The sequence below is a fragment of the Rhinatrema bivittatum genome, chromosome 1 (assembly GCF_901001135.1).
Source record: "Rhinatrema bivittatum chromosome 1, aRhiBiv1.1, whole genome shotgun sequence".
Classification (NCBI taxonomy): Eukaryota; Metazoa; Chordata; class Amphibia; order Gymnophiona; family Rhinatrematidae; genus Rhinatrema; species Rhinatrema bivittatum.
In genome coordinates, this window is record NC_042615.1 from 692,237,980 (window position 1) to 692,262,527 (window position 24,548).

General features: G+C 42.5%; 1 protein-coding gene across 2 annotated transcripts in view; it reads left to right on the forward strand.

Moving 5' to 3' along the window:
- IQGAP2 (IQ motif containing GTPase activating protein 2) overlaps positions 1-24,548 on the forward strand; it is a 604,286-nt gene that overhangs the window by 281,526 nt on the left and 298,212 nt on the right. For both annotated transcript variants that reach the window (XM_029575244.1, XM_029575253.1), the window contains exon 3: positions 14,094-14,250. In XM_029575244.1, coding sequence (XP_029431104.1) covers positions 14,094-14,250 — 157 coding nt within the window. The remainder of the gene's footprint in view (positions 1-14,093; positions 14,251-24,548) is intronic.

Sequence of the window (24,548 nt, forward strand, 5' to 3'; positions counted from 1 at the left end):
CTATTCCTTGACGGTGCCATGGCTTGGATTTCAAACTCTGATCTGTCTTGGCTCTCCTTTTAGTTCTTTCATTATACATTTAGTATATCCTCTGGTGGATTCTTCTCCACCGCTGCCGCATTCAGTTGGTAAGCCCAGCACTGTCTTTGCCCCTCCCTCTTCTTTGCTCTAGTTTTCTTGGGGTTCTAATCTCCCACAGTTTTCAGTATGTATTCTGCTGATGACTCCCAGATCTACTTCTTTATACTAGAAATTTAATTAAAAAATCCAGTCACAGATTTCTGCTTCCTTGTTGGACATTGCCACCTGAATGTACCTCTGTCACCTTTAATTTAACATTTCCAAGACGGAATTCCTTCCCTTTCCTTCCCTTTCCTTCCCTGCCCATTTCCCGCCTTATCTCTTTTACTGTTTGAAGATAACACTGTCATCCCAGGCCTATCAGCCCACAACCTTGGGGTCATCTTTAATGATTCTCTCCTTCTCTGCACACATCCAAAATATTGCTAAAACATGACTTTTTAAAAAATCTAAACATCATTCAGCTTCTTTGTCTGATTGTGACATGATTTCATTTTATTTGGTTTCATTTTAGAAACAAAAATGAACAACATTTTTTTATTGCCCCCCCCAACTGATAAATGTGCTGCTGTTTTATATAAAACTGTTTATTAGAAGGAAAACCAGCCCACCCATTTGACATATATGACTCTGAAGCATGTCAAACAATCACAGAAGGTCATTAGTTGGAAACTGAACTTTTTGTATACAGCAGCGCCCCTCCCCCCTCTTTACCAGCCACCCCCCCCCCCCCCCCTTTAAAGCAACCCCTGAACACCAATGAACAAAAGACAGGAACTTAATCTTTTTAGTCCAAATATATCCCCTCAGGGGTAATTAATCAACTCACTTCTAACCCTGAAGGACAACCTCTGCAAATAAGGATGCCAGATGTTAATGAGCTTACAGTTACTTTTAAAGGAGCGAATGGTAGTTTGATTTACCATTTTAATATAGGTCTGTAATTTGTTTCTCCAAAGCTAAAAACTTGGATGGTCCTGTTCACACCACTGCAAGAGAGTGGCCCTCTTTGCGATCAGACGTGCCGTCCGAATCAACAGACACTTATCCCTCCCCCAAATCTGAAAAGAAGAGGCCACATCCAAAAGAATAGCTTCAGGAGCAAAAGACACAGATTGACCCCCACCTGCAAAGATAGATACCTTTGAGCGTTACCCCTAAAGTCCAAAAGCAGTGCCCAGGATACCCCTATCTAACTGGCATTTACTGCACATCTCGGAGCCCAAATTCCCCACTCTGTGGCCAAGGCAGGAGGTAGTTGCATCTTGCTTAAAAAGTTATATTGCATCTCCCGTAAAGTTGCATCCTTCTTCAGCTCAGGTATGCGCTTGATGGCGTGAAGGAGAGAGAAATCAGCTAAAAGTCGAATTTCTGCCTTCCATTTGGCATGTACCTCCACATAGGAAACTTCATTTCTTAAACTAAGAAAGGACTTGTAGATGAGAGAGATCCCCAGCCAACCACTCCTATCAACTTGAAAAAACTCAGTCTTGTCCACAAAGACATCGTAGAGATGAGATTTCTGTAATTTATATATAATGGCGCAATTGAAGATAAGCAAAAAAAAGACTTAGGGCAAACCGCGTGGACAGTTCTTGAAAGGACAATATGGCGTCCCTGAATCTACCACTTGCATCAAGGAAACTACCCCCTGCATCCCCAATTGTGAGAAAAATGAGGCCTGTAAGCCTGGAAAGCAATCTAAATTACTTCTTATAGGCCAAGTACACTGATTCCTGCAGATTTTGACCTAACTTAGAGCAGAGAAAAACCCATGCTTTATGCAATGAAACCAAAGCCAAATTGCTACGAATAGACACATGTAAATGAGCTGTCAGAGCATGGAGCTGTGCTGCTGTTTAAAGAAGAAAAAATCCACTTTACAGCCCCCCCACTTTGCAGGGTTCAAAGAAAGTCAGAAGCGACCCTTCTGCTCCGCTGGTGTCATCATTCATCAAGTCACCCTCTGAACTGAGGCTGTTACCTTTTTGAAGTAAGGTCATCCAGAACCCTGCAGCCACTGTGAAGAGCTTTTCCTGTTTCTAAATGACATTGGCCTTGGATCAGCTGCTGCCATTTTGAACTGAGGATCGCTCCTGCACCTCTTTAGATCCAGACATTATGGGTAAGCTGGCAGCTTGGGATTTTTAAAATGTCAGCGCATTTGTGAGCTTGGTGGGGGGGGGTGATAAAAAATAAAAAGCCAAAACAAAAAAAAAATCCTTGTGCACACCCATACCGTCTGAACACACTACTGAAACCCTGATTACGCACTCCTCACCTTTCACTTAAACTATTGCAATTGACTTCTCCTAGATCTCACTCTGATCCATCTTTTTGCACTACAGTCTATTCAAAATTCAGCTGCACAATTTTTCTCCAGCGTCGTTAAGCCCATGTTTGGCTTTGCATCCATTTCCACATACACTTCATGCTTCTACTCACCTATAAACTCCTTCATGCCTCGCAATTTTTCTTCCTATCTTCCCCCTCCTCATGATCTCTGTTCTTTGGACAAGCTGCTCTTATCTGTGCCCTTTTCCTCCGTTGGCAAATCCAGAGCCTACACTTCCCCCTTGCTGCATCATATGCTTGGACTAGTCTTCCTCACTCTCTGCTCGTATTCAAATCCTGCCTAAGCCCACACCTTTTTGGACTTAGCCAGGGTTTAAGATCTCTGATCATAACCTGGTTAATTTTAACCATATTTATAGTAATAAATTTCCTGAAGCCTCCTTTTTTTTTGTCTTGACTAGATTGTAAGCTCTAGGGAGAAGGGACTCTCTATTTTGTGTGTCTGAACTGCGTTGTACACATCTGGTAGCGTGTTAGAAATTAGTGGTAATAGAAAATGGGCAAGAAATCCTCTGCTTGTCATGACATTCCTAGGATGCCGGAGTCTTAACCCTTGCAAAAGAACAAAAAACAGATGACCCTCCACCCCAGTTCTAAGGTAGGTGCAAGACTGGGAGAGATTCCAATAGCTCCATTTGGCAGAGAGAGGGTATTATCCTTCTTGAATCTAGGATAACCCTTGTTACATGGTTTGAGATTTATGTTCATGGTAAACCTTTGAAACAAAAACTTCCTTTCATGCTCCCTGGTTTTCTTAGTGAATGCTGACCCTATAAAGGCAGAAGAACAGCAAACCTTGGGAGCAGATGTTAGGGGCACTTGAGATGGTGATTCTGTAGGCAATAAATACATGTGGCTAAAACTTTTCTTAGTATAGATTTTAAGAGTATGAGTTTCCTTGTTTAACCTTTTAATATAATCCCCTTCTTCTTAAAATGTGATGGTTAAGTGAGACTTCCATGGACACAGTTAAGGCAAGGATAAAGCTACTGGTGTCAGGTTTTGGTACTGATATTGTCTGGTACCATATGGGAGGGAGAGGTTCAGATCTTAGCTCTACTGGGGCCCAGTAGAAATCTGGTCTCGTGAGAAATGCACGTCTAGGAACTGTTAGCCTGAAGAGGTAAAATGACTCTCTTGAGATTACATTCCTAACGGCTGGGGAAAGTATATAGATGACTTTAGTCAAGGGGTGTAAATTATTTGGCCACAAATATTTAGAGACCTTTGTTTTAAGTTTTTATTCTATTTTCCCTGGGATTTTCACTGTTTGTTATAACCAACTAAATAGTAGAAATTCAGAGGAAAAAATAATTCCTCCTCCCTCCCCCCCCCCCACCCCATGATTTTCTTCTGATTTCGGTTGTAATAAATATTGATAAATTCTTGGAGAAAATAAAAAACTGAAAATGAAGGTTCCTGCAACTATTTTATTTGATGAGACATACTTTCTCTCTCCCCCCTCCCCTCAGTCCTCGCCACCCATTCTCCCCCTCCCAAAAAGCAGGAAGTCCATACATTCTCAGTGGGACCTAACGAGGCATGGGTCAGTCCATCCTATATGAGCTTGGGGCCTTGGTGGTGACCCTAGTTGGTTGTACATGAGATTCTGGCTTAGTTTACTTACTGTTTGAATGCGATAAATTCCTTTGACACTGCAGATGTAGGGAAGTACCCAAAAGAGAGCGTGCACACAAGCTTTGCAATTTATTAATTACATCAAGGCAGGTTACTTAGAATTGGGCCTCATGCCCTTCCATGAAATATGCACACTTTCTGGTTTACATGAACCAATGCTTCTTTCATGGCATTCATTTTGTCTGAAACAATTGGGGGATTTATTGCTTTTTTTTTTTTTTTCTCTTAAAAAAAAAATCCAATCCAGATTGGGTAGGGTGAGAAAAACTTAGAGCAACTTACATGTGGCATTAAGGAATCTAAAAGTGTAATATAATAGGTCATTTTGAACCTCTTCCATGAGCGGAGGATAACCTGATTGCTTTGGAAGAAAACTAGCTGCTTTTGGACAAGCTTTACTCTTGTCTAAGTATTGAGTTTTCTGATGGAGGCTTGCTGTTTGTCAGCTGTAGTGCACTACGCCAACTGCTCTGTCTTAAGAATCCTTTATTAAGCAAAGTATGTCTAATAAAAAGATAAGTTACCTTCCCTCTTTCTTAGCAGCAAGAGGAAAACATTTTCAGTTCCAGTGTGCTGAATGTCTCTGAGGTTTTATAGCTGTGCTGTGTGCCTCCGGGGGGAAATAGATCTTTAACCCAAGCAAAATGAGAGGGGCTAATAGTTCGCGCTCTGTGCTTTCTCTCTCCTCTCCTGGCCACTTGCAGACACTCCAGAGCCCAATCAGAGGAGTGGCTCAGACAGGGCAAGACGGCTGATGGACCCCGCATGTGTCGAGAGTTAGGCAGAAAGCATAAATCTGCCATGCATCAGACGAAATCTATTATAATTTGGGGGCAGGAGAGAGGCTGAGAGGCTTTAAAGATTTGGGTCCCTCGGGGGCTGTACAGTGTTGCTTCTTGCATACTCGGCAGGGAAGGTTACAGAGATGAAACCATTTGCTGCTGAATTGCATTTTTAGCCTCCTTCATTTTTTTTTTCTTTTCTCTTGATGTTCATTGATCTCTTTAGTTAGAGATTATCATTCTTGCATTTGCTTGTAGCGACCTAATCTCAGCTGCTTTCACTTTTCATGTTGCCTGGATTTCCTTTCTGTTACTTGAACTTTATTGTTCAACTCCAGGCAGAAGGAAAAGGGCTGAGGATGGATTACCAGAGCAGAAAACACTTGAAATAACACCCCCCCCCCCCAGTAGAGCACGTTCTATATGAGGATCTGTCTATCAGAATCTGCCATTGTCTGTGAAATAATTGCAGTCTAAGGGCTCAGATCAATTATCAAAAAAAAAAAAAATCTTCTATTTGGCATTTGTGTACCATGCAGACATCATAAGCCAGTGCCTTGACTTATTTTTGCCTTACTCACAAGGTAAAACAGATGCAACCACAGCAGATCAGCAGCGTTTGTCCTCTCCTTTTCTTAGCGTTTCTGGCAGTGGTGAGAAAACTGGTCCAAAGACCAGATTTTCCTGCCTGTGTGGCAGGTGGGTACTGGGAAAAGTGTTCACTTTATTTAAAATATTTATACTCCGCCTAAACTGGCATTGCCATACTAAGTGGATCACAACAAATCATAATACAATACATAAAATATTCATAAACAAATACAATAAAATCAAATTAAACCAATATAGGTCCTAAAAAAACCCATTATGAAAAAGCCTTATTTAAATAAAACTTTTCAATGCTTAACGAAAAAATGTAAAATTGTTCAAAGCCCAAACATCCTCTGGCAAACTATTCCAGAGCAGGACCCCCCCTCCCCCCAAAATAAATAAATAAAGAAATAGTGACCGCCACCTGGTTTCCTGGAGATTCACATCTTTAGTAGATGGCATCTCAAGAAGGTATCTGTCAGCTGACTGTATGGCCCTTCTTGGAGTATAAAGAATCTAGAAAGAAAAGGAGCTTTACCTGGGAGGGATTTTTGAACCTCCTTGTTCCACAGTAGCCAGTGAAGACAAAAAAAAAAAAAGCATGGAGGAAACATGTTCTTGAGGCAAAGTCTTTAAAAGCAGCGAGGCTGCTGAGTTTTGCAATATCTGTAGTGCTAGAATTCTTACTTTTGGAACACCCAAATAAATTGAATTCCCATAGTCAAGCACAGTTAAAACAAAAGCTTGCACTATGGTCCGGAAATCAGAGGGCTCTTGTAAAGCTGTTTTAATTTAAAATACCTGTTTGTTACCTGTTTATTATATGTCAAGACAGGATCAAAAATAGATCCTAAGTTATGAACAGATTCCTGAAATCGAATATTAACCCCATCACCTGAAATACAGGAAAGAGTTTCAGGCCGAGATTTTCTTGAAACCCATAGCGCCTCTGTTTTTCCTAAGCTAAGAATTTAGAACGCTGCTAGCAAGCCAGGACTTGACTGTAGATAGTACGAGACTAAATCTGTTTGAGACATCAAAGTAAAGCTGTATATCCGCAAACATTAAAATATTAAGAGAGTCTAAGATCAGACATAGTAGTTGCAAATACTCATTAAAAAGAGTGGTGACCACAACAGAACCCTGAGGGACACCTACCGTAGTCAATATCCAGTCTGAACACTGGAACCCAACTTTAATCTGAGATTCTCACCCGGACAAAAAAAAAAGAGAAACCATTGGAGTACAGTTCCACCCATACCTAATGCTTTCAGTCTGGAGAGCAGTATCGCATGATTCACCAGATCAAACGCTGTTCATGTGCAGAATGATTCAGCCATGGCAAAACAGTAGCACTGCTCCTTTCCTATTGCCACTGTTGTTGGCATCAGTGTTAACAATGAGCCCGACAGAAAAGGGTCACAAAGACCCTTAAGCGCCAAATTTGAAAATTAAGTCCATCAGCGAGTCTTGGATTTCACAATCAAAGAACCTGCCTTCTCCAGAGAACAGTCCGGGAGTGAAGATGAAGAGGTATGTGCTGCTCATTTAGCTGCTGTTTTTGCTATCACCTTGCTACCTAACTGCTTTATTTTTTGGCCCGTGGATCAAGGAGTCAAGGCACACAGTTCTGAAGAATACATGGCACAATCTCTTGTGCGTGTAAGAAATTTCCAGCCCCTCGGTGCCATCTGTTGATGTATTTGATTGTACTGAGTAATTTATTATGATTATTTGATTATTTACTTTATTGTATTGTAAACCTCTTTGGCTTGATTTTTGTTCATGAAAGGGGGTCTAAATCTTGCCTTGCTTACAAGTCAGCTACCTTACTCTTTACCTTCTGCTAAGAAGTTTGTCATAGAAGCTCATCAGTCATCCTCTCTCACCAAACCAATTCACAGGCTGATTGTCTTGATGTGTTGAAACGCGGGAAAACAAAAAGATGGCTATGGCTGCTGCTTATAAATTGAAAATCCTCCTTGTCCAGGAGCAGACAGTGTAAGAGTAGCCCTGTAACGAATGTGTTCTGCACTTGTCCCATCACGTCACTGAGCATCTTGACTACCATCCTTGCAATTGCAACGTCTACCTGCTTGAATGGCAGGCAGCTTAAAGTCACAGCATTCACCAGATTGAAACCTTACTCAAGCACTAGGCCTTAGTTTCATGCAGCTAAGGAATTTGACGTGCAGTTTCCCACCATTTTTTTTAAATTATTTATTTTGCATTCAGATTTTCTTTACTACTGGATAAAAAATGCTCTGCTGTAATACCTCTGCTGAGAGAATTTGAAATGAAGTTGGCCGTAGTGGCAGAAACATAATAAAAACTTTTTAAAATATATCTAAAGCAAGAAACCTGTGAGGGAGTCGGTTGGAGTGTTAGATGACCAGGGAGTTAAAGGGGCTCTTAGGGAAGATAAGGCCATTGCAGAAAGACTAAATGAATTCTTTGCTTCCGTGTTTACTAATGAGGATGTTGGAGAGATACCAGTTCCAGAGATGGTTTTCAAAGGTGATGAGTTAGACAAACTGAACCAAATCACTGTGAACCTGTAAGATGTAGTAGAATAGATTGACAAACTAAAGAGTAGCAAATCACCTGGACTGGATGGTATGCATCCTAGGGTACTGAAGGAACTCGAAAATGAAATTTCTGATCTATTAGTTAAAATTTGTAAACTATCATTAAAATCATCCGTTATACCTGAAGACTGGAGGGTGGCCAATGTAACCCCAATATTTAAAAAGGGCTTCAGGGATGATCCGGAAAACTATAGACCAGTGAGCCTGTCTTCAGTGCCAGGAAAAATAGTGGAAACTATTCTAAAGATCAAAATTGTAGAGCATATAGAAAGACATGATTTAATGGAACTCAGTCAACATGGATTTATCCAAGGGAAGGCTTGCCTAACAAATCTGCTTCATTGTTTTGAAGGGGTTAATAAACATGTGGATAAAGGTGAATCGGTAGATGTAGTGTATTTGGATTTTCAGAAGGCGTTTGACAAATTCTCTCATGAGAGGCTTCTAAAAAAAACTAAAAAGTCATGGGATAGGAGGCGATGTTCTTTCGTGGCTTACAAACTGGTTAAAAGACAGGAAACAGAGAGAAGGATTAAATGGTCAATTTTCTCAGTTGAAAAGGGTAAACAGTGGAGGTCCTCGGGGTTCTGTACTTGGACCAGTGCTTTTCAAAATATTTATAAATGATCTGGAAAGGAATACGACGAGTGAGGTAATCAGATTTGCGGATGATACAAAATTATTCACAGTAGTTAAATCACAAGTGGATTGTGATACATTGCAGGAGGACCTTGTGAGACTGGAAGATTGGACATCCAAATGGCAGATGAAATTTAATGTGGTCAAGTACAAGGTGTTACATATAGGGAAAAATAACCCTTGCTGTAGTTATACAATGTTAGGTTCCATATTAGGAGCTACCACCCAGGATAAAGATCTGGGCATCATAGTTGATAATACTTTGAAATTGTCGGCTCAGTGTGTTGCAGCAGTCAAAAAAGCAAACAATGTTAGGAATTATTAGGAAGGGAATGGTTAATAGAAAGGAAAATGTCATAATGCCTCTATATCACTCCATGGTGAGACCGCACTTTGAATACTGTGACAATTCTGGTCACCACATATCAAAAAAATATAAAGCTGTGATGGAGAAGGTTCAGAGAAGGGCAACCAAAATGATAAAGGGGATGGAACAACTCCCCTATGAGGAAAGGCTGAAGAGGTTAGGGCTGTTCAGCTTGGAGAAGAGACTGTTGAGGGGGGATTTGATAGAGGTCTTTAAGATCATGAGAGGTCTTGAACGAGTAGATGTGAATTGGTTATTTACACTTTCGGATAATAGAAGGACTAGGAGACACTCCATGAAGTTAGCAAGTAGCACATTTAAGACTAATCGGAGAAAATTATTTTTCACTCAGTCCACAATAAATCTCTGAAATTTGTTGGCCAGAGGATGTGGTTAGTGCAGTTAGTGTAGCTGGGTTCAAAAAAGGTTTGGATAAGTTCTTGGAGGAGAAGTCCATAACTGCTATTAATCAAGTTGACTTGGGGAATTCCCTCTGCTATTACTGGCACCAGTAGCATGGGATCTTCTTGGTGTTTGCGTACTTGCCAGGTTCTTGTGGCCTGTTTTGGCCTCTGTTGGAAACAGGATGCTGGGCTTGATGGACCCTTGGTCTGACCCAGCATGGCAATTTCTTATGATGTTAAGAGCTTGAAGTGAACCAATACAATTATGTCATTCTTTAAGGCGGGCTAGGCAGCCTTTATGGGCACTGTGTACTAGAATCCTTCCAGAAATGTACTTACCGGTATTTACAAAGTGCTGCTAGATTGTGTAATTAGTGCCTTTCTCATGAGATACTTATTGCAAAGGGACTGAAAGCATCCGGTAATTGATGCCTTTTAAAAGCTGATGTCAAAATGGAGCTCGAACTTGTAGCAACTTTATAAATGATCTGTCATACAATTATATCTCAAAACATTTTAGATTTATATAAGCTTACATGCACTGTGGAAGTGTGGGATAATATCAGGGGCGGATTGAGGGAAAATAGTGGCCCGGGAGATTTTTCTCCATACTGGCCCATAGGTTCCCAATTACCTATACAATATAATTTACATATATATGTACACACCCCTATATTTCGGTATGGTCCTCCCGTATCAACACAGTACAATTTGCCAACACTCAAAGAATAACAACCCCACCTATGAAAAAGAATACCACAAATATTACACCAGAATCTAAAATATCAATACACCTCCTATCAGGAAAACAGAACAGGCCAAGCTACTACACAGATCCCTACAAAGAAACCACATGCTAAAAGAATGCTTCATCTCAGTCTTTGCATGCAGAACACTAACTCTCACCAAATACAGAATACAAAATGAAGGAGCACAAATGACAAAAACTGAAATAGAAACTCCAAGAAGCCAGACTCCGTGTATTAACGATAGAAAAATAGAACCACCATTCCTCATAAAACAAATAAAATCAAGAAACAAAGCATCAGTTATAATAGTAAAACCATAATAAAAGAATATTTTAAAACTACTGATAAATAGAATTTCTATTAATTAAAATCATATACATTTTTTACAATATCCCAAACACTAATAAAATATTTCAAAACAGCACATATATCAAATAACATTCAATAATTAAAACTAATAAGGATTTTAAAAAGCCCCTGCTGTCCCTTTCTGTGGGAGCTCTTGATTTCCAGTCACCCTGATATTGTCGAGGATTAGGAGGTTATCCTCTCTCTCACACATACTCACATGTACATCCTCTCTCACACATACACTGTCACATACATATACATTCATGCTCTTATATCCACCATAACCTCTTGCTCTCACTGACAGGCTCTAAGACATTCTCTCCCCCTCCACACACACACACACCCCCACACACAAACTCTTATTCCCTTGGATTTTCTCATACACACTCACTGGTTCACACACACACTCATTTTCTCACACACACACACACACACACTCATTTTCTCTCTCTCACACACACACACACAGACACTCACTCACTCATTTTCTCACACTCCCTCCCCATCCCCCAGGCATGCATACATTCATTTTCACACACACAGACCCCCCAGGCAGGCACCCATGCATTCACACACACACTAAAGGCAGATCCCCCCTCTCTTTCTTTTGCCAGCAACCTCAGAACCTCTCTCATTCCTCTGCTGCCACTGTCATTCTTCCACATGGCTATTGGGGAGGCGCCGATTGCTGCTACTGACACTGAAGCCCATCCTGCTGCCGCCTCTGTGCAGGCCCCGTGGGCTTCCACTTTCTCCATGCTGATCTCGTACATTGTGAGATCCGCATAGAGAAAGTGCTATTCTTGCACATTCCCAAAGATTACATGTGCCAATCACTAAAAAGTAATTTATTTTTTTATTTTACCTTTGGTGGCTGATCTTAGTTTTCTAATCAGTCAGTCACAGGCTTTTTTTCCCCGCCTTCCCTTTCTTATTTTTTTTCCCAATTCCTTTTATATTATCTTTTTTTCTCTCCATCTTCTTCCCTCAAACAGTCAGGTTCGCATTCTCACATGCATTTCTCTCTCTCACACACACACAGGCTCTCACTGTCACATGCTCTCTCTCATACAATCATTCATACACACAGTCTCTCACTGGCACATGCTGTCTATCTGACTCTCACACACAGGCTCTCTCTCACTCCCACATGCTGTCTTGCTCAAGCACAGGCTGTCCCTGTCACATGCTGTCTCTCTCACACACATAGAGGCTCTTATATGCTGTCTCTGCAAACATTCAGGTCCTCACTCCCACACACAGTCTCTCAACTAATCTCATGCACGCACACATACACACTCTACAGACCCTCAGCCTCTCTCTCACCTCTGGGCCTCCTCTTCGTGGGATGCCACAGGATGGGCTCTGCAGCGGCCCTGCTACCGGGCCTCTTCCTCTTCTCTGGCCACAGCGGCCCTGCTACCGGGCCTCTTCCTCTTCTCGGGCTGCAGTGGCCCTGCTACCGGGCCTCTTCCTCTTCTCGGGCTGCAGCGGCCCTGCTACCGGGCCTCTTCCTCTTCTCCGGCCGCTGAGATGATTCGCGGCGGCTCGTAAGCACAAGTGCTGCTCCTCTTCTACACGCGCTGATGCTTCTCCTCCTTCCTGCCCACGTGGCTCCGGCAACATTTACTTCCGGGACCGCGTGGGCAGGAAGGAGGAGGAGCATCAGCTTGTTTAAACGCGATCTTTTTCTTCGGGCCGTGGTGACGTGAGCTCCACCACGGCCTTGCCAATCTGCCTGCTACATGGGTGTCACTGGCGGCCGCATGAGCCTCCCTGCACCCGGGGGCATTGGCTCCCCTCGGGATACCACTGCTCGTGGCGCCCCCTAATACTTTGACTGGAAACTTTATAATTAAAAAAAAAAAAAATCACGTGACAGGAGTGTCCAGCCCACTGGGGGAAGCCCGATCCCCCGATAGGTCAATCCGCCCCTGGATAATATGGACACTCTTAGGTAAAGCCTAGAGAAGGGCTTTGCGGAAAAGGAGAAAATTGCTGAGGTGCAATGGTAAAAGAACAAAGTTGCAAACCCAGGAAAACCCTGGTTACTTCTACTTCCTTGTTTGAGTTTTAGCAAATCATTTAATGCCCCCATTCTCAGCCTCTGATTGTGAGGTCTTTGCAGTGGAGATATTGTGACCATGGGAATTTAAGTTTCTAGCATCAATGCACTGGTAACAAAGGGGAAAGTTGCAAATGAGTTTGACCACCTTAACTTATAAACGCTGGTAAGTGAGGTGAGCAAAAGTTCAGATTGCATGGCTAGCGCAAATGAAACAGGCCGAAGTCTAGATCCAGGCATGTCCGTCATAAGTATTCAGCAGTATGACCCCTGAAGGAATACTTAATGACGGCTTGCGCTTCAGGTTGCGATTTACCAGGAAAGTATGGGGGGGGGCTGTGCAGTTTTATCAGGTTTTTTTAAAATTATTTTTTACTCCATGCTTATTAGTGAAAATATCCCCCGTATTTTCAATGGAAACAAAATTGAAGGCGAAACAATTTTTGCCCTGCTGCAAAACCTGAATTAATTCTTACTCTTCCCCGTCCACCTCTGACTTCCAAGCCACCATGAGAAAGTAACCAGGAAGTAAATAAGAGTAGAAAAATTGAGATGATTTGGAGTGCATTAAAGATAGGGCATCACTTGTGGATCATCTGACAGGTATTGCCTGTGAATCCTTCCACATTGTGTTTTTCTTGCCTTTTTCTACAAATATTTCCTATGTAGTTGTTCATCTGAAGTACAGCCCTTTAAATGTTGACATTTTCAAGAGGAAACAATTATGCATTGTATGATATTTGTATTGAAAGCGGAAGCTTGGAGTGTGAACGTTTGCTAGGGCTGGAGTTGCATTGGTCTAGTGCCTGGCACCAGGTATATTGTGCAGATCTGGACTGCCTCCGTGATAAAACTGGAAACAGCAGCTACATAATTCCTGTTATGGGAGGCTGGAAGTTATGGACAATCTGTTTCTTTCATCTGGAGATTGACATCTTTTCAGACCTTTAGGCATGTTTTTACCTCTGGGGAAACTGCAATCCTTGCTTTGCAACAGAAATATAAGGGTCCATTTTCAGCCACTCTGTGGCTGGCAGAGTTATCCAGATAAACTTATCTGACTAACTCTATCTGGGATATTCAGCAGCATGGGAGCATTGCTAAATCTACTCTGTCTAAGAAGTAGCCAGATAAATTTAACCAGTTAAGTTTGAGGCTACTCTTTGGTAGTCCTAAAGATAGCCAGCTATGTTAGCCAGATAATGCCGCTCTGCCCTGAAATGCCCCTGATCTGCCCTAACCTAACTGGATAAATGTGTAGCCGGTTAACGTACCCAGCTAAATCGGGGCAATCAAACTGGAAGGAGTTTTAAAACCCATTGGTTTGTCAGGCTAAGGCTGATCTTAGCTAGATGAGATCCTTTAAATAAGGACCGCCTCTATTTAATTTTTAGTTCATTGAGTGACACAATGACTGTTAGATTTCTGATGTGAAAAGCCTTGTTGTAATATATCATCTGAACCAAATTGCTTTGACTTGCAGGTGGATAGAAGCTTGTTTAGCTGAAGAACTGCCTCCCACTACTGAACTAGAAGAGGCTTTGCGAAATGGAGTCTATCTTGCCAAATTAGCTAAATTCTTTGCACCCAAAATGATCTCGGAAAAGAAGATCTACGATGTAGAGCAAACACGGTATAAGGTAATTTTGGATTTAATTAACTTCTTGTTTTAAAGCCCAGTGCTCCTGTGTTTTTACCCCTGTTCTGCATGTCAGAGCCTCTCCTGAGTGTTGCAGAATATAACTGTGTACTTATGCTGGTATAGGAGTAGCAGCAAATATCAGCATAACTGACCTGATGGTTAATTGTGCTGAAATGCTCCTTGAAGAGAGTACAGTATTTGTTTGTTTTCCATTACCACTTACATAACTGAGGCCAGGCACCTCACTGTTTAAGCTGGTACTGAGTTTGTCAAAGAGGGTGCAAGAAATGGAGTCTGCCAACCCCATCTTCTGTAAATGTCTAGGAATATTCTCCAGTTCTACTGGAAAGGAGAATTAGGTGTTGAATGTAACGTCTGGGAAACTTTGCTTTGCTCTGCTGTGTGACACTTCTGGCAATGTGTCCTACATTTATATATAAAAAGCAAATGCTATGAAACTGAGTTTTAGGGATTGGTTCAGGTTTCTGCTCAAGTATAGGGATACTGACATTCTGTCATGGATGCCTAAGATGGCTGTATCCCCCATCTTCTCTCTCTACTGAATCGTTTTCTCCCATCTTCCTGGTTGTTTCTATAGCTTCCCTATCAATTTCCAGTTCATTATCAGAGGGTACTGGTGTTGGGGATTTGGGCAGAGGGTGTTCAGGTTTTTAATTGCCCCAAAGAATAGCTAACTCTTCATCTTTGTTAGGTAACTGTTTTTTTAGGTGTAAAATATCAGATTTCAAAGCTTTGTTCTGTGTGTTAACAGCTGAAGTCTGTAATTGCATGGAAGTTAGCTTATCAGTCAAATTATGCTCTCTTGATGTCTACCTAATTCCTCCTCATACCACCTTCTTTGTTCTGAAAACTGGGCTGCAGACAACTTTTCCTGCTTCCTTTTAAAACACTTTTCTTGCTTTAGTTTATCTGTCAGTGCACCGAAACGTTGGGACCATGATTTTATAACATTCAACAATAGCCAGATTGCAGCTCTCCTCTGTGGTTTTTTTTGTTTTTTTCCCCCTATCTTTGGGGACTGTGGAGTCTTTGTACTTAGTTATCTATCTTCCACATCAGAAAACAAATCTAAGTTTGCTGTGACAGAAGGACTCCATGAGTTTTTCCACCTTTTACCTAATAATATTGAAAGGGAGATAGCTCAGCTTTTAAACTAGATGATGGGAGAAAACAATCGCTCAGAAGCATATGGTTCAGAATGATGTATCTCTGAAGGATATTAAGAGAACAGGGAAAATAGGACATCCCAGTAGAGAGGTTGCAATAAATGCCAAAGAAAAGTGCAGAAAGATTCCAAATTGCCAGTCAACTGAAGTGCTGCTTGTTAATGCAAACAAGAAGCATACTTTGAAATGTCTATATACAAATGCTAGAAGTCTTTAAAAAGATAAGAGTTAGAGTGTATAGTACTGGATGAAGAAGTACATATAATTGGCATCTCAGAGATTTGGTGGAAGGAGGTTAACCAAACGGACACTGTGATACCAGGGTACAAAATATGTCAAAATGATAGGATGAATCACATTGGTGGAGGGATGGCACTATATGTTGGAGAGCATTGACTCAAACAGGATACAAGTTCTGCAGTGTTGAATCTTTATGGATAGAAATTCCAGGTGAAAAAGAGAATAAAATAGTAATGGGAGTGTATTACAGTCCACCTGGCCAGAATGAACTATCAGACAATGAAATTCTAAATGAAATTAGGAAAGCTACAAAATCAGCAGCACAGTAATAATGGGTGATTTTAGTTACCCCAGTATTGACTGGGTGAATGTTACATTAGCACATTCTAAAGATCCTAGAAGAAATAAATGCTTCATGGAGCTGCTGGAACAAGAACCAACAAGAGGGGAAACCATTTTAGACCTAGTCCTTAGTGGAACACAGGATTTGGTACGAGAGGTACCAGTGTTGGAGCCACTTGGCAATAGTGATCACAGCATTATCAAATTTGTCTTACCTGGAGGGAGCGCAAAAAAGAAATCTACTACGACAGCATTTAATTTTGAAAAAGGTAACTATGCTAAAATGAGGAAAATAGGAAACAACTGAAAGGAGCAACTGCAAAGGTTAAGAGTTTAGCTCAGGCATGGATATTTAAAAATATCCACTAGGTAAACTAAACAATGTCCCCAAAACAGAGAAGTCTTGCCTCACAAATTTGCTACATTTTTTGAGGGCATAAATAAATATGTGGATAAAGGTTAGCCAATTGTTATAGTGTATTTGGATTTCCAGAAAGCATTTGATAAAGAAGTCTCATGAGAGACTTCTTAGGAAATTAGAAAGTCGTGAGATAGGTGGCAGTGACCTATTATGGATTGCCAACTGATTCAAAGATGGCAAACAGAGAGAAGGGCTAAATGGCAACATTTCCCAGTGGAAAAAGGTGAATAGTGGAGTGCCTCAGGGATTTGTTGTGGGACCAATAATATATTTATAAATGACCTGGAAATGGGAACAAGTGAGGTGATAAATGTTCTGATTACACACAATTTTTCAAAGTTGTCAAATCACAAGAGGATTGTGAGAAATTTCAAGAGGACCTTGCAAAACTGGGAGACTGGGCATGCAAATGAAATTTAATGTAGACAAGTGCAAAGTGATGCACTTAGGGAAGAGAAACCCAAATTATAGCTACAAAATACAAGGTTCCACATTAGGAGTCACCACTCAGGAAAAGGTTATAGGTGTCATCCTTGAAAGTACGTTGAAATCTTCTGCTCAGTGTGCAGCAGCAGCCAAGAAAGCAAATAAAATGCTAGGAATTATTAGGAAAGGAATGGAGAATTAAACAGAGAATATCCATAATGCTTCTGTATTTCCCCATGGTGCAACCTCATCGTGAGTATTGTGTTCACTTCTGGTCACCACATCTCAAGAAAGATATAGCAGAATTAGAAAAAGTACAGAGACGGGCAATCAAGTTCGAGACTTAGGAGTGATAATGGCAATCTTAGGACTTAAGACTTAAGACTTAAGACTTAAGACTTAGGACTTAAGACTTAGGAGTGATAATGGCAATCAAGTTCGAGACTTAGGAGTGATAATAGACAACCGGCTAAACTTCAAGGCCCATATCAACAAAACAACCAAAGACTGCTTCTATAAACTCCAGGTTCTGAAGAGGATAAGACCTCTTTTCCATGCCCATGACTTCAGAACGATCATCCAAGCAGTCATTTTTGCAAAATTAGACTACTGCAATTCCCTATTGCTAGGTCTGCCCTCTTCCTACTCCAAACCACTACAGATGATTCAAAACTCAGCAGCTCGATTACTAACAGGCGCAAGAAAGAGAGACCACATATCCCCCATTCTGAAAGAGTTACATTGGCTTCCCGTCCACTTCCGTATCATGTACAAAGCCATTTGTGTCATCTTCAAAACTATTCATCAACGCATCTCCCTCGATCTACAAATCCCCCTCCAAGCATACAACTCGACAAGACCTACCAGAAATGTCTACCGAGGCGCCCTCAAAGTTCCCCCTGCGAAAATGACCAAACACATCACTCTAAGAGATCGTGCCACCTCCACTGCTGGCCCTTCTCTGTGGAATTCCATTCCCACAGATCTCAGACTGGAACCCTGCCTCTTAACTTTTAGGAAAGGACTTAAGACTTGGTTATTCAAGCAAGCTTTCCCAGACACAATCTAATATCACGTTATAGATACAAACCAAGGACTTCAAATATTCAGCCATTAATCATGCCATTTTTACATAGCATTTAATTTATTTGTATACCGTTTAACAGTTTATTCTTTCCTATCTCTTCCTTCTTATCCAAGTTCTGCTAACCTTGTTATTTGTAACTGCTCCTTCGATCACCACAGTTCTAGTTGTTGTATTTTATGCACTCCCTTTCCATGTAAACCAGCAAGATATGTGCTCATGATTGCCGGTATATAAAAACCTTAAATAAAAATAAATAAATAAATCAAAATGATAAAGGGGATGGAACAATTCCCCTATGAAGAAAGGCTAAAGGGGTTAGGACTTTTCAGCTTGAAGAAGAGACAAATGAGGAGAGATGATGGAGGTCTATAAAACGAGTGGAATGGAACGAGTAAACATTAATCAGTTGTTTACTCTTTCGAAAAGTACAAAGACCAGGGGACATACAATGAAGTTACTGGGTAATACATTTAAAGCTAATAAAAGAAAATATATTTTTTTTTTAGGCAATGCATAATTAAGCTCTGGAATTCGTTACCAGAAGATATGGGGAAAGCTATTAGTATAGCTGTATTTAAAGAAGGTTTGGACAAGTTCCTGGAGGAAAAGTCCATTAACAATTATTAAGGTAGAATTGCAGAAATCCACTGCTTATTCTTTGGGATAAGTAGCTTAGAATTCCTCTACCCCTTGGGATCCTGCCAGATACTTGTGACCTGGCTTGGCTACTGTTGGAAGCAGGATGCTGGACTTGATGGATACTTGGTCTGACCCAGTATGGCACGCCTTATGTTCTTATTTTCTTATAGTAACAAGGCAATAATAGCACAAAAAGACCACCTAGTCCATCCAGTCCTACAGCTGCAAATGTTGCTCCATGCAGGCCACCCTCACACCTTTGCCAAGGACAGTAACTGCTGCTCCATCAGCCACCCCAAGCCCTATGTCAAGGGCAGCAACTGCCACCCCCATTTTTGTGCCAAGGGTAGCAGCTGCCTCTCTGTGCTGGTTACCCCCAAGCCTTATGCTAAGGGTAGTAGTATTTGCAATCAAAACAAAACTACTGTTAAACCCATACAAAATTACTGCTAGCCACATTTTTACAGGGTGAGGAACCTCCTTGATGATTCAGACAATGCTGCTTGAACATGCTTTGCATTTGGACTTGGCCATAGAAGCAGTCTTGAGCCTTTTCCCTAATGTCTGTGTATCAGTACCCCGGACTGTAAAAGTTAGGGCCCACTTCTGGCTGTCATCTGAATCCAATTCCCCCCCCCCCCTTTTTTTTTTGGCTATGATTTCTAGAAGGTAATTTCCCTTGGTTTCTACTTTTAATTCTGACATCAGTTTCCTCACTGTCCTTTTGACCCTTGACATATAATACCTTTCGAGGTCACATGATGCCAAAGTTAAATACACAATATTCTGTACCCAATATATTTTCTTATACACTATCCTGTGTTCTACAGACTGCAAGCAAAAAAATCATTAGCACATACTAACGATACCAAAACAAATGTGCCTTTGCCTTTCACATGAAAAAAAAAATCAAGAAATACACAAAGTCTGAGCTCATACAGACCCTCTACCTTGGGACCCCATCCTTGTGATTGCTCAGGTGTTCTGGACACATCACACAAGGCAGTTTGGGGGATATCTAAGGGGGCCGCAATCACACCATGCTCACCCTTCAGGGACAATAACCACAAATTGATCCCAGGCAGTTGGTTTATTATGTACCTCAGCTATTATGATAAGAAATGACACATATATAGGTAGCAGGAACAATAATAGTACTAATATAGTAGCACAATCCTTATGTGACAAAGTCCTTTCTGCAAGAGATCTCATGGCAGCAGCATATCTCTATTCTTCTGACTTTCTTCTGTCGTGTCTTTGTTAGTCTGCTGAGTGTCGTATGCTATTTTGCTGAGAGTGGAGGATGGAGGGAAATATGCCCCCCCTCCCCCCCCCCGAATTCCAAAACCCAGAGCAACTGCCATGTAGCTGTTCTCTGTCTTGAAAGCAGGTCGTGTCAGAAATCTGTCAACCTATAATCTCAGAGATGTGCTCGGCTTCAGTTGTGCCAGAGATAAATTAAGTCCTTAAGCTGGGACCAGGAACACGCCTCTGCATCCCTTTGTATATTGCTGTGAGGATGTCCTGTGTGTGTGAGGCCTCTGTGTTCACCAAAGGGTAGTCAAACTTATGCTAAAATAATCCCATTACATGCTGCTGCGTGGGAGGATAAGGCAGCATTGCCCACATGGGGCTGTGACTGGGGAAAGAGCACAGAGTTATTTTTTTTTGTTCTGGAGAAGGCTGATAAATGCTGCGAGGGTTTGGGACTTGATACAAGACTTGGGCCCAACACAATGGCTAGACACTTCTAGCCCAAAAATGCTGGAGGATATCTGCATAGGGACGTCAGAATTAGGGGCTGGGAAGAGAGGCCCCCAACTTCCAATGATATACAGACCTGGGACTCTCAAAAAAATATATATATTGATTGCTGTTTTGCTCAGGTCATAAGAAAAGTGGGGAAATTATGGACAGACAGATGTGATCCTTGCCCTTCAAACCTTGTGACTTGAGGATACAATTAGAGTGGGAGGGGGAAAAAAAAGGGAGGAGTAGCAAATGCCAGTAATTTGAAATTATGCTGTGGAAACTCAGTGGACAATACAGAGCAAATGGTAATGGTTTTACCCGGAGGAGTTTTTTGTAGAAATTTGGACTTCAGATTCTGTAATGAGGAGCTACCGGCTGGCATACACACTGTGATCTGATGATGAAAGTCATCCAAGATATTGTCATCTTCATATTTTTATATTTTAAATGCCTTTTTGTTTTGAAAACTTCTATTATAAGCGTCATTAAAGCACACAGCCATTGGATGTTTTCTCCGAGGACAAGCAAGATGGCATCATCTCACATGTGTGCAACATCTTCCGATAGTGCCTGGCATTGAAAACTTGTGTTGTGACTGAGTCTCTCTGAGCATGCTTGAGCATGCATCCATGCTGGATCCCCTCAGTCTCCTTTTCCGCAGAGCCTCGTGTTTGCTGCAGTTTTGCAGCCTCTCTGAAAACTGCTGAAGTTGTTTTTTCTTATAATTTTTTCATGGGATCCTTCAGTCGACAAGGGCTCCCCCTTCTGATTCTCCCCTTATCGTCTTTAGCCAGGTTTATCAACATTTATGGGTAAGTTTAATTTTGCAGACAATCCCTAGCATGACAGTGCACTTTGTACCTGCTGGCCATTGAACGCCACCACCGCTGATTTTCAATATCACATCCCTTTTGTTTTGTGATATGTCTATGACTGGGTTTAAGCTGTGCCCTTTGTGCATGAAGACTGTCTATCAAGGGCACCCACCAAAAATGTTCCCTCTGCCTGGAGGGCATCACATATTGTCTGGGGTTGCAGCAAGTGCCCCCAGATGGACCCGTAAGGGATGTAAGATGTGGCTTGATAAGATGGAACGACTGTTCGAGCTGGAGAAAACTGGTTCATTGACATCGGCATAGAGGCACCTCGGAGTTGCGCCGATGGACCCTGAGCCATGGACTTCGGCGGGGCACTCTGTTCCGTTGGTATCGTCGACTTCCAGGGACACTGGAGACGGGCCATTGTTTGGCTCCCCTGGTCGAAGACATCTGGTTAATCGTCTTCGGCCTTGGCTTGGGAAGGATCAATCCGAGCATCAAGGGGAAGCTGAAGCATCAGCATTGGTCCCCTTCGATGCACAGGGATGCACCAGCTTTTGCTATGATGCCCTCAAAGCATCCCCGTGGTGAGGAGCACCAGTCCTTCATTGATACCTGGAGTACGCCATGGTCTCCATTGGTCCCAGTACCTGCCACTGATCCTCCACTTGGTTCCAAAGAGGATCAGTCACACCTCCTGGGTCCCAGTTGGTTTTGACATTGGTGTTCTTTGAGCAGAGTGGAGAAAGTGGTGCAGGGCCTCAGTGTCGGGGCACCACCGGCATAGAGACTGGCATTGTCCCTCCTCGAGCTGCTGCTAGAATCCTTGCATGTGCTCATTGGTGTGTTACTGATGCAGCAGGTGTCTGTACCCCGGGTGGTATCTATGCCCAATTGGGCATCAGTGATGCTACTGGCCGGTCCGGTATTGATCCATGGTTCCTTGGAGGAGGAAGCTCCTCCAGTAAAAGGAGCACAGCGGGCCCGAGCCCCCATGGCCAATTGAGTCTGTTTCTATATTGCTGGCCAGAGGCCAAGCACTTGGGGCCATGTCCCCTGCATATGACAGTGAGGACAAAGGCTCTTATAACTCCTGGGGGGAGGACTTATCCAGTGTTTCTAATGATGCGTCAGATAGTCTCCCCTTCGAACAATGTCCTCTTGCCAACAGAAGGAAGTCTCCCTCCGAAGACCTCTCCTTCGCAGAGTTTGTCAGGATGATGGTGGAGGCCATTCCATTTCAGTTGTAGCCTGAGGAGGATACTCTGCACAAGATGCTAGCTATCCTCCAGTATGTGGAGCTTCTGAAGGAGATCATGGCAATCCCAGTACAGTGTTCCCTCCATGGAGTGACTAGGTGTGTGCAAATATTTTTTCATGTGCAATAATTTTTTTAAATTAACTTTTGAGTGCCAGTATTAGTGGTACATTTCTGTATACAGCACAAAGAAAATAAGCATGTGAGCGACCATGTAAAACCTGTGAGCAACACTCTGAAATGTATGAGCGAATGTTCACATGCTCAGCTTAGAGGGAACTGTACACAAGATCCTTGTGGAGTTACTGTTGAGTATGTGGGAACACCTCCTCTCAGTTCCTCCTATTAACAGGCAGGACATTATTTATTTCATTCAGAAGGTTCTTGGATTCGATAAGCATCAGATGCCCCACGAATTGGTGGTGGTTGAATCCGCTCTCAAGAAGGCCAAGCACGCTCTAAGCCATTTCTCAGCGCCCCCTGCCTCCTTTCCCATGCTGTGATTGGACAGCATTGGGAGAGGAGATGGTGCACAGCACAGCCGTCAGCTCCCAGTGGTTCTGCAGATACATAGATACAATGTTTGCCAGTTCACTGGCAGGATCTAAAATTTATGCAAATGAAGGGGTACCATTCCCCCACCCACCCCGTCCTCAAGTGTCCAGTCCTAGTCTATGGAAATGTTGGCAACCCTAATAGCCACGTCTGCCATACCAAGGATGATGGACCCTCTGGTCAGGGAAGGTTGCAGTTTTTTTGCAAATCAGTGGCCCAGTATAACCTTGGACCAGCAGGTTCTGGCCATTGTCCGCTGAGGGTACAAATTAAATCTGAACACCCCTCCAAATTGCTCCCCTCCAAGTCATTTTTGGGGGCCAGTAGTACAGCAGGAGGTACTTCTCATGGAGCCCTTCTGCCTCTTAACGGCCAGAGTAGTTGAGCCTCTTCTAACAGGGCAAAGTGAGTGGGGATTCTACTCCCAGTACTTCCTGATTCCAAAGAAAACAGGTGGATTCTATCTCCTCCAAGAACTGAGAGCTTTGAACAGGTTTCTGAAAAAAAGTTTGTTTTCCTACATACCTTGATCCCCCTTCTTACATAAAGAGGATTAGCTGTGCTCTCGATCTATAGGATATTTACACTCCCATAGAGATCTTCCCCATCACTGAAAGTATCTCAGATTCGTCGTGGGAAAACAGCACTTCCAGTACCGTGTTCTGCTGTTTGGGCTAGCATCATCCTCACGTGTCTTCATAAAATGCTTAACCATGGTGGTTGTGCACTTTCATACCTTGGGAGACCATGTTTTCCCCCTATTTGGACAATTGGCTGGTCAAGAGCACTTCCTAGGCAAGGGCCGTGGAGTCCATGTGCTCGACCATCCGGCTGCTGGCATTGCTAGGGTTCATCATCAACTACCCCAAGTCATCTCAGCCAGTCACTGAAATTGGATTTCATTGTAGGCCTGCTAGACACGGCTCAGGCCAAAGCCTTCCTGTCCTGTCAGTGGGCCAGCAATCTGATGGCCGTTGTGGTAGAGATCCAAGTGAGCTAGCAGGTTTTGGTGTGGCACATGTTGAGACTGTTGGGCAGCATGGCTGCATCAGTATGTTACTCCCTTGGCATGTTTGCACGTGCAATGAACCCAATGGTCCCTAAGGTCTCAGTGGTGAAAAGCCAATCTGGATCTATGGGACTACATCTGCATCACGCCATCCCTCTGGGACTCCTTGCCTTAGTGGTGAGAAAATCCAAACTGGAACGGGGAATATCCTTCCAAAGTCCTCTGGTCCAAAGTGTGCTAATGACGGATGCATTTATCCTGGGCTGAGAGGCTCATGTCGATGGGCTCTACACCCAGGATCTATGGCCTGCTCAGGAACAATATTGTCAAATCAATTTCTTGGAGATCTAGGTGATCAAGTAGCTGTATGGGCTTTCAGAGATTGGCTCTCCAACAGAATTTTGCTGATACAAACCGACGTTCAAGTGGCCATGTAGTATGTCAACAAGCAGGGAGGTAAGGGATCTTACCTCCTCAGTCAGGAAGCAGTCCAGATATGGTTTGGGCTCTCTCCCATTGGATAGTGCTCAGGGCCATGTATCTGGACTAGGAAGGTTCCTCA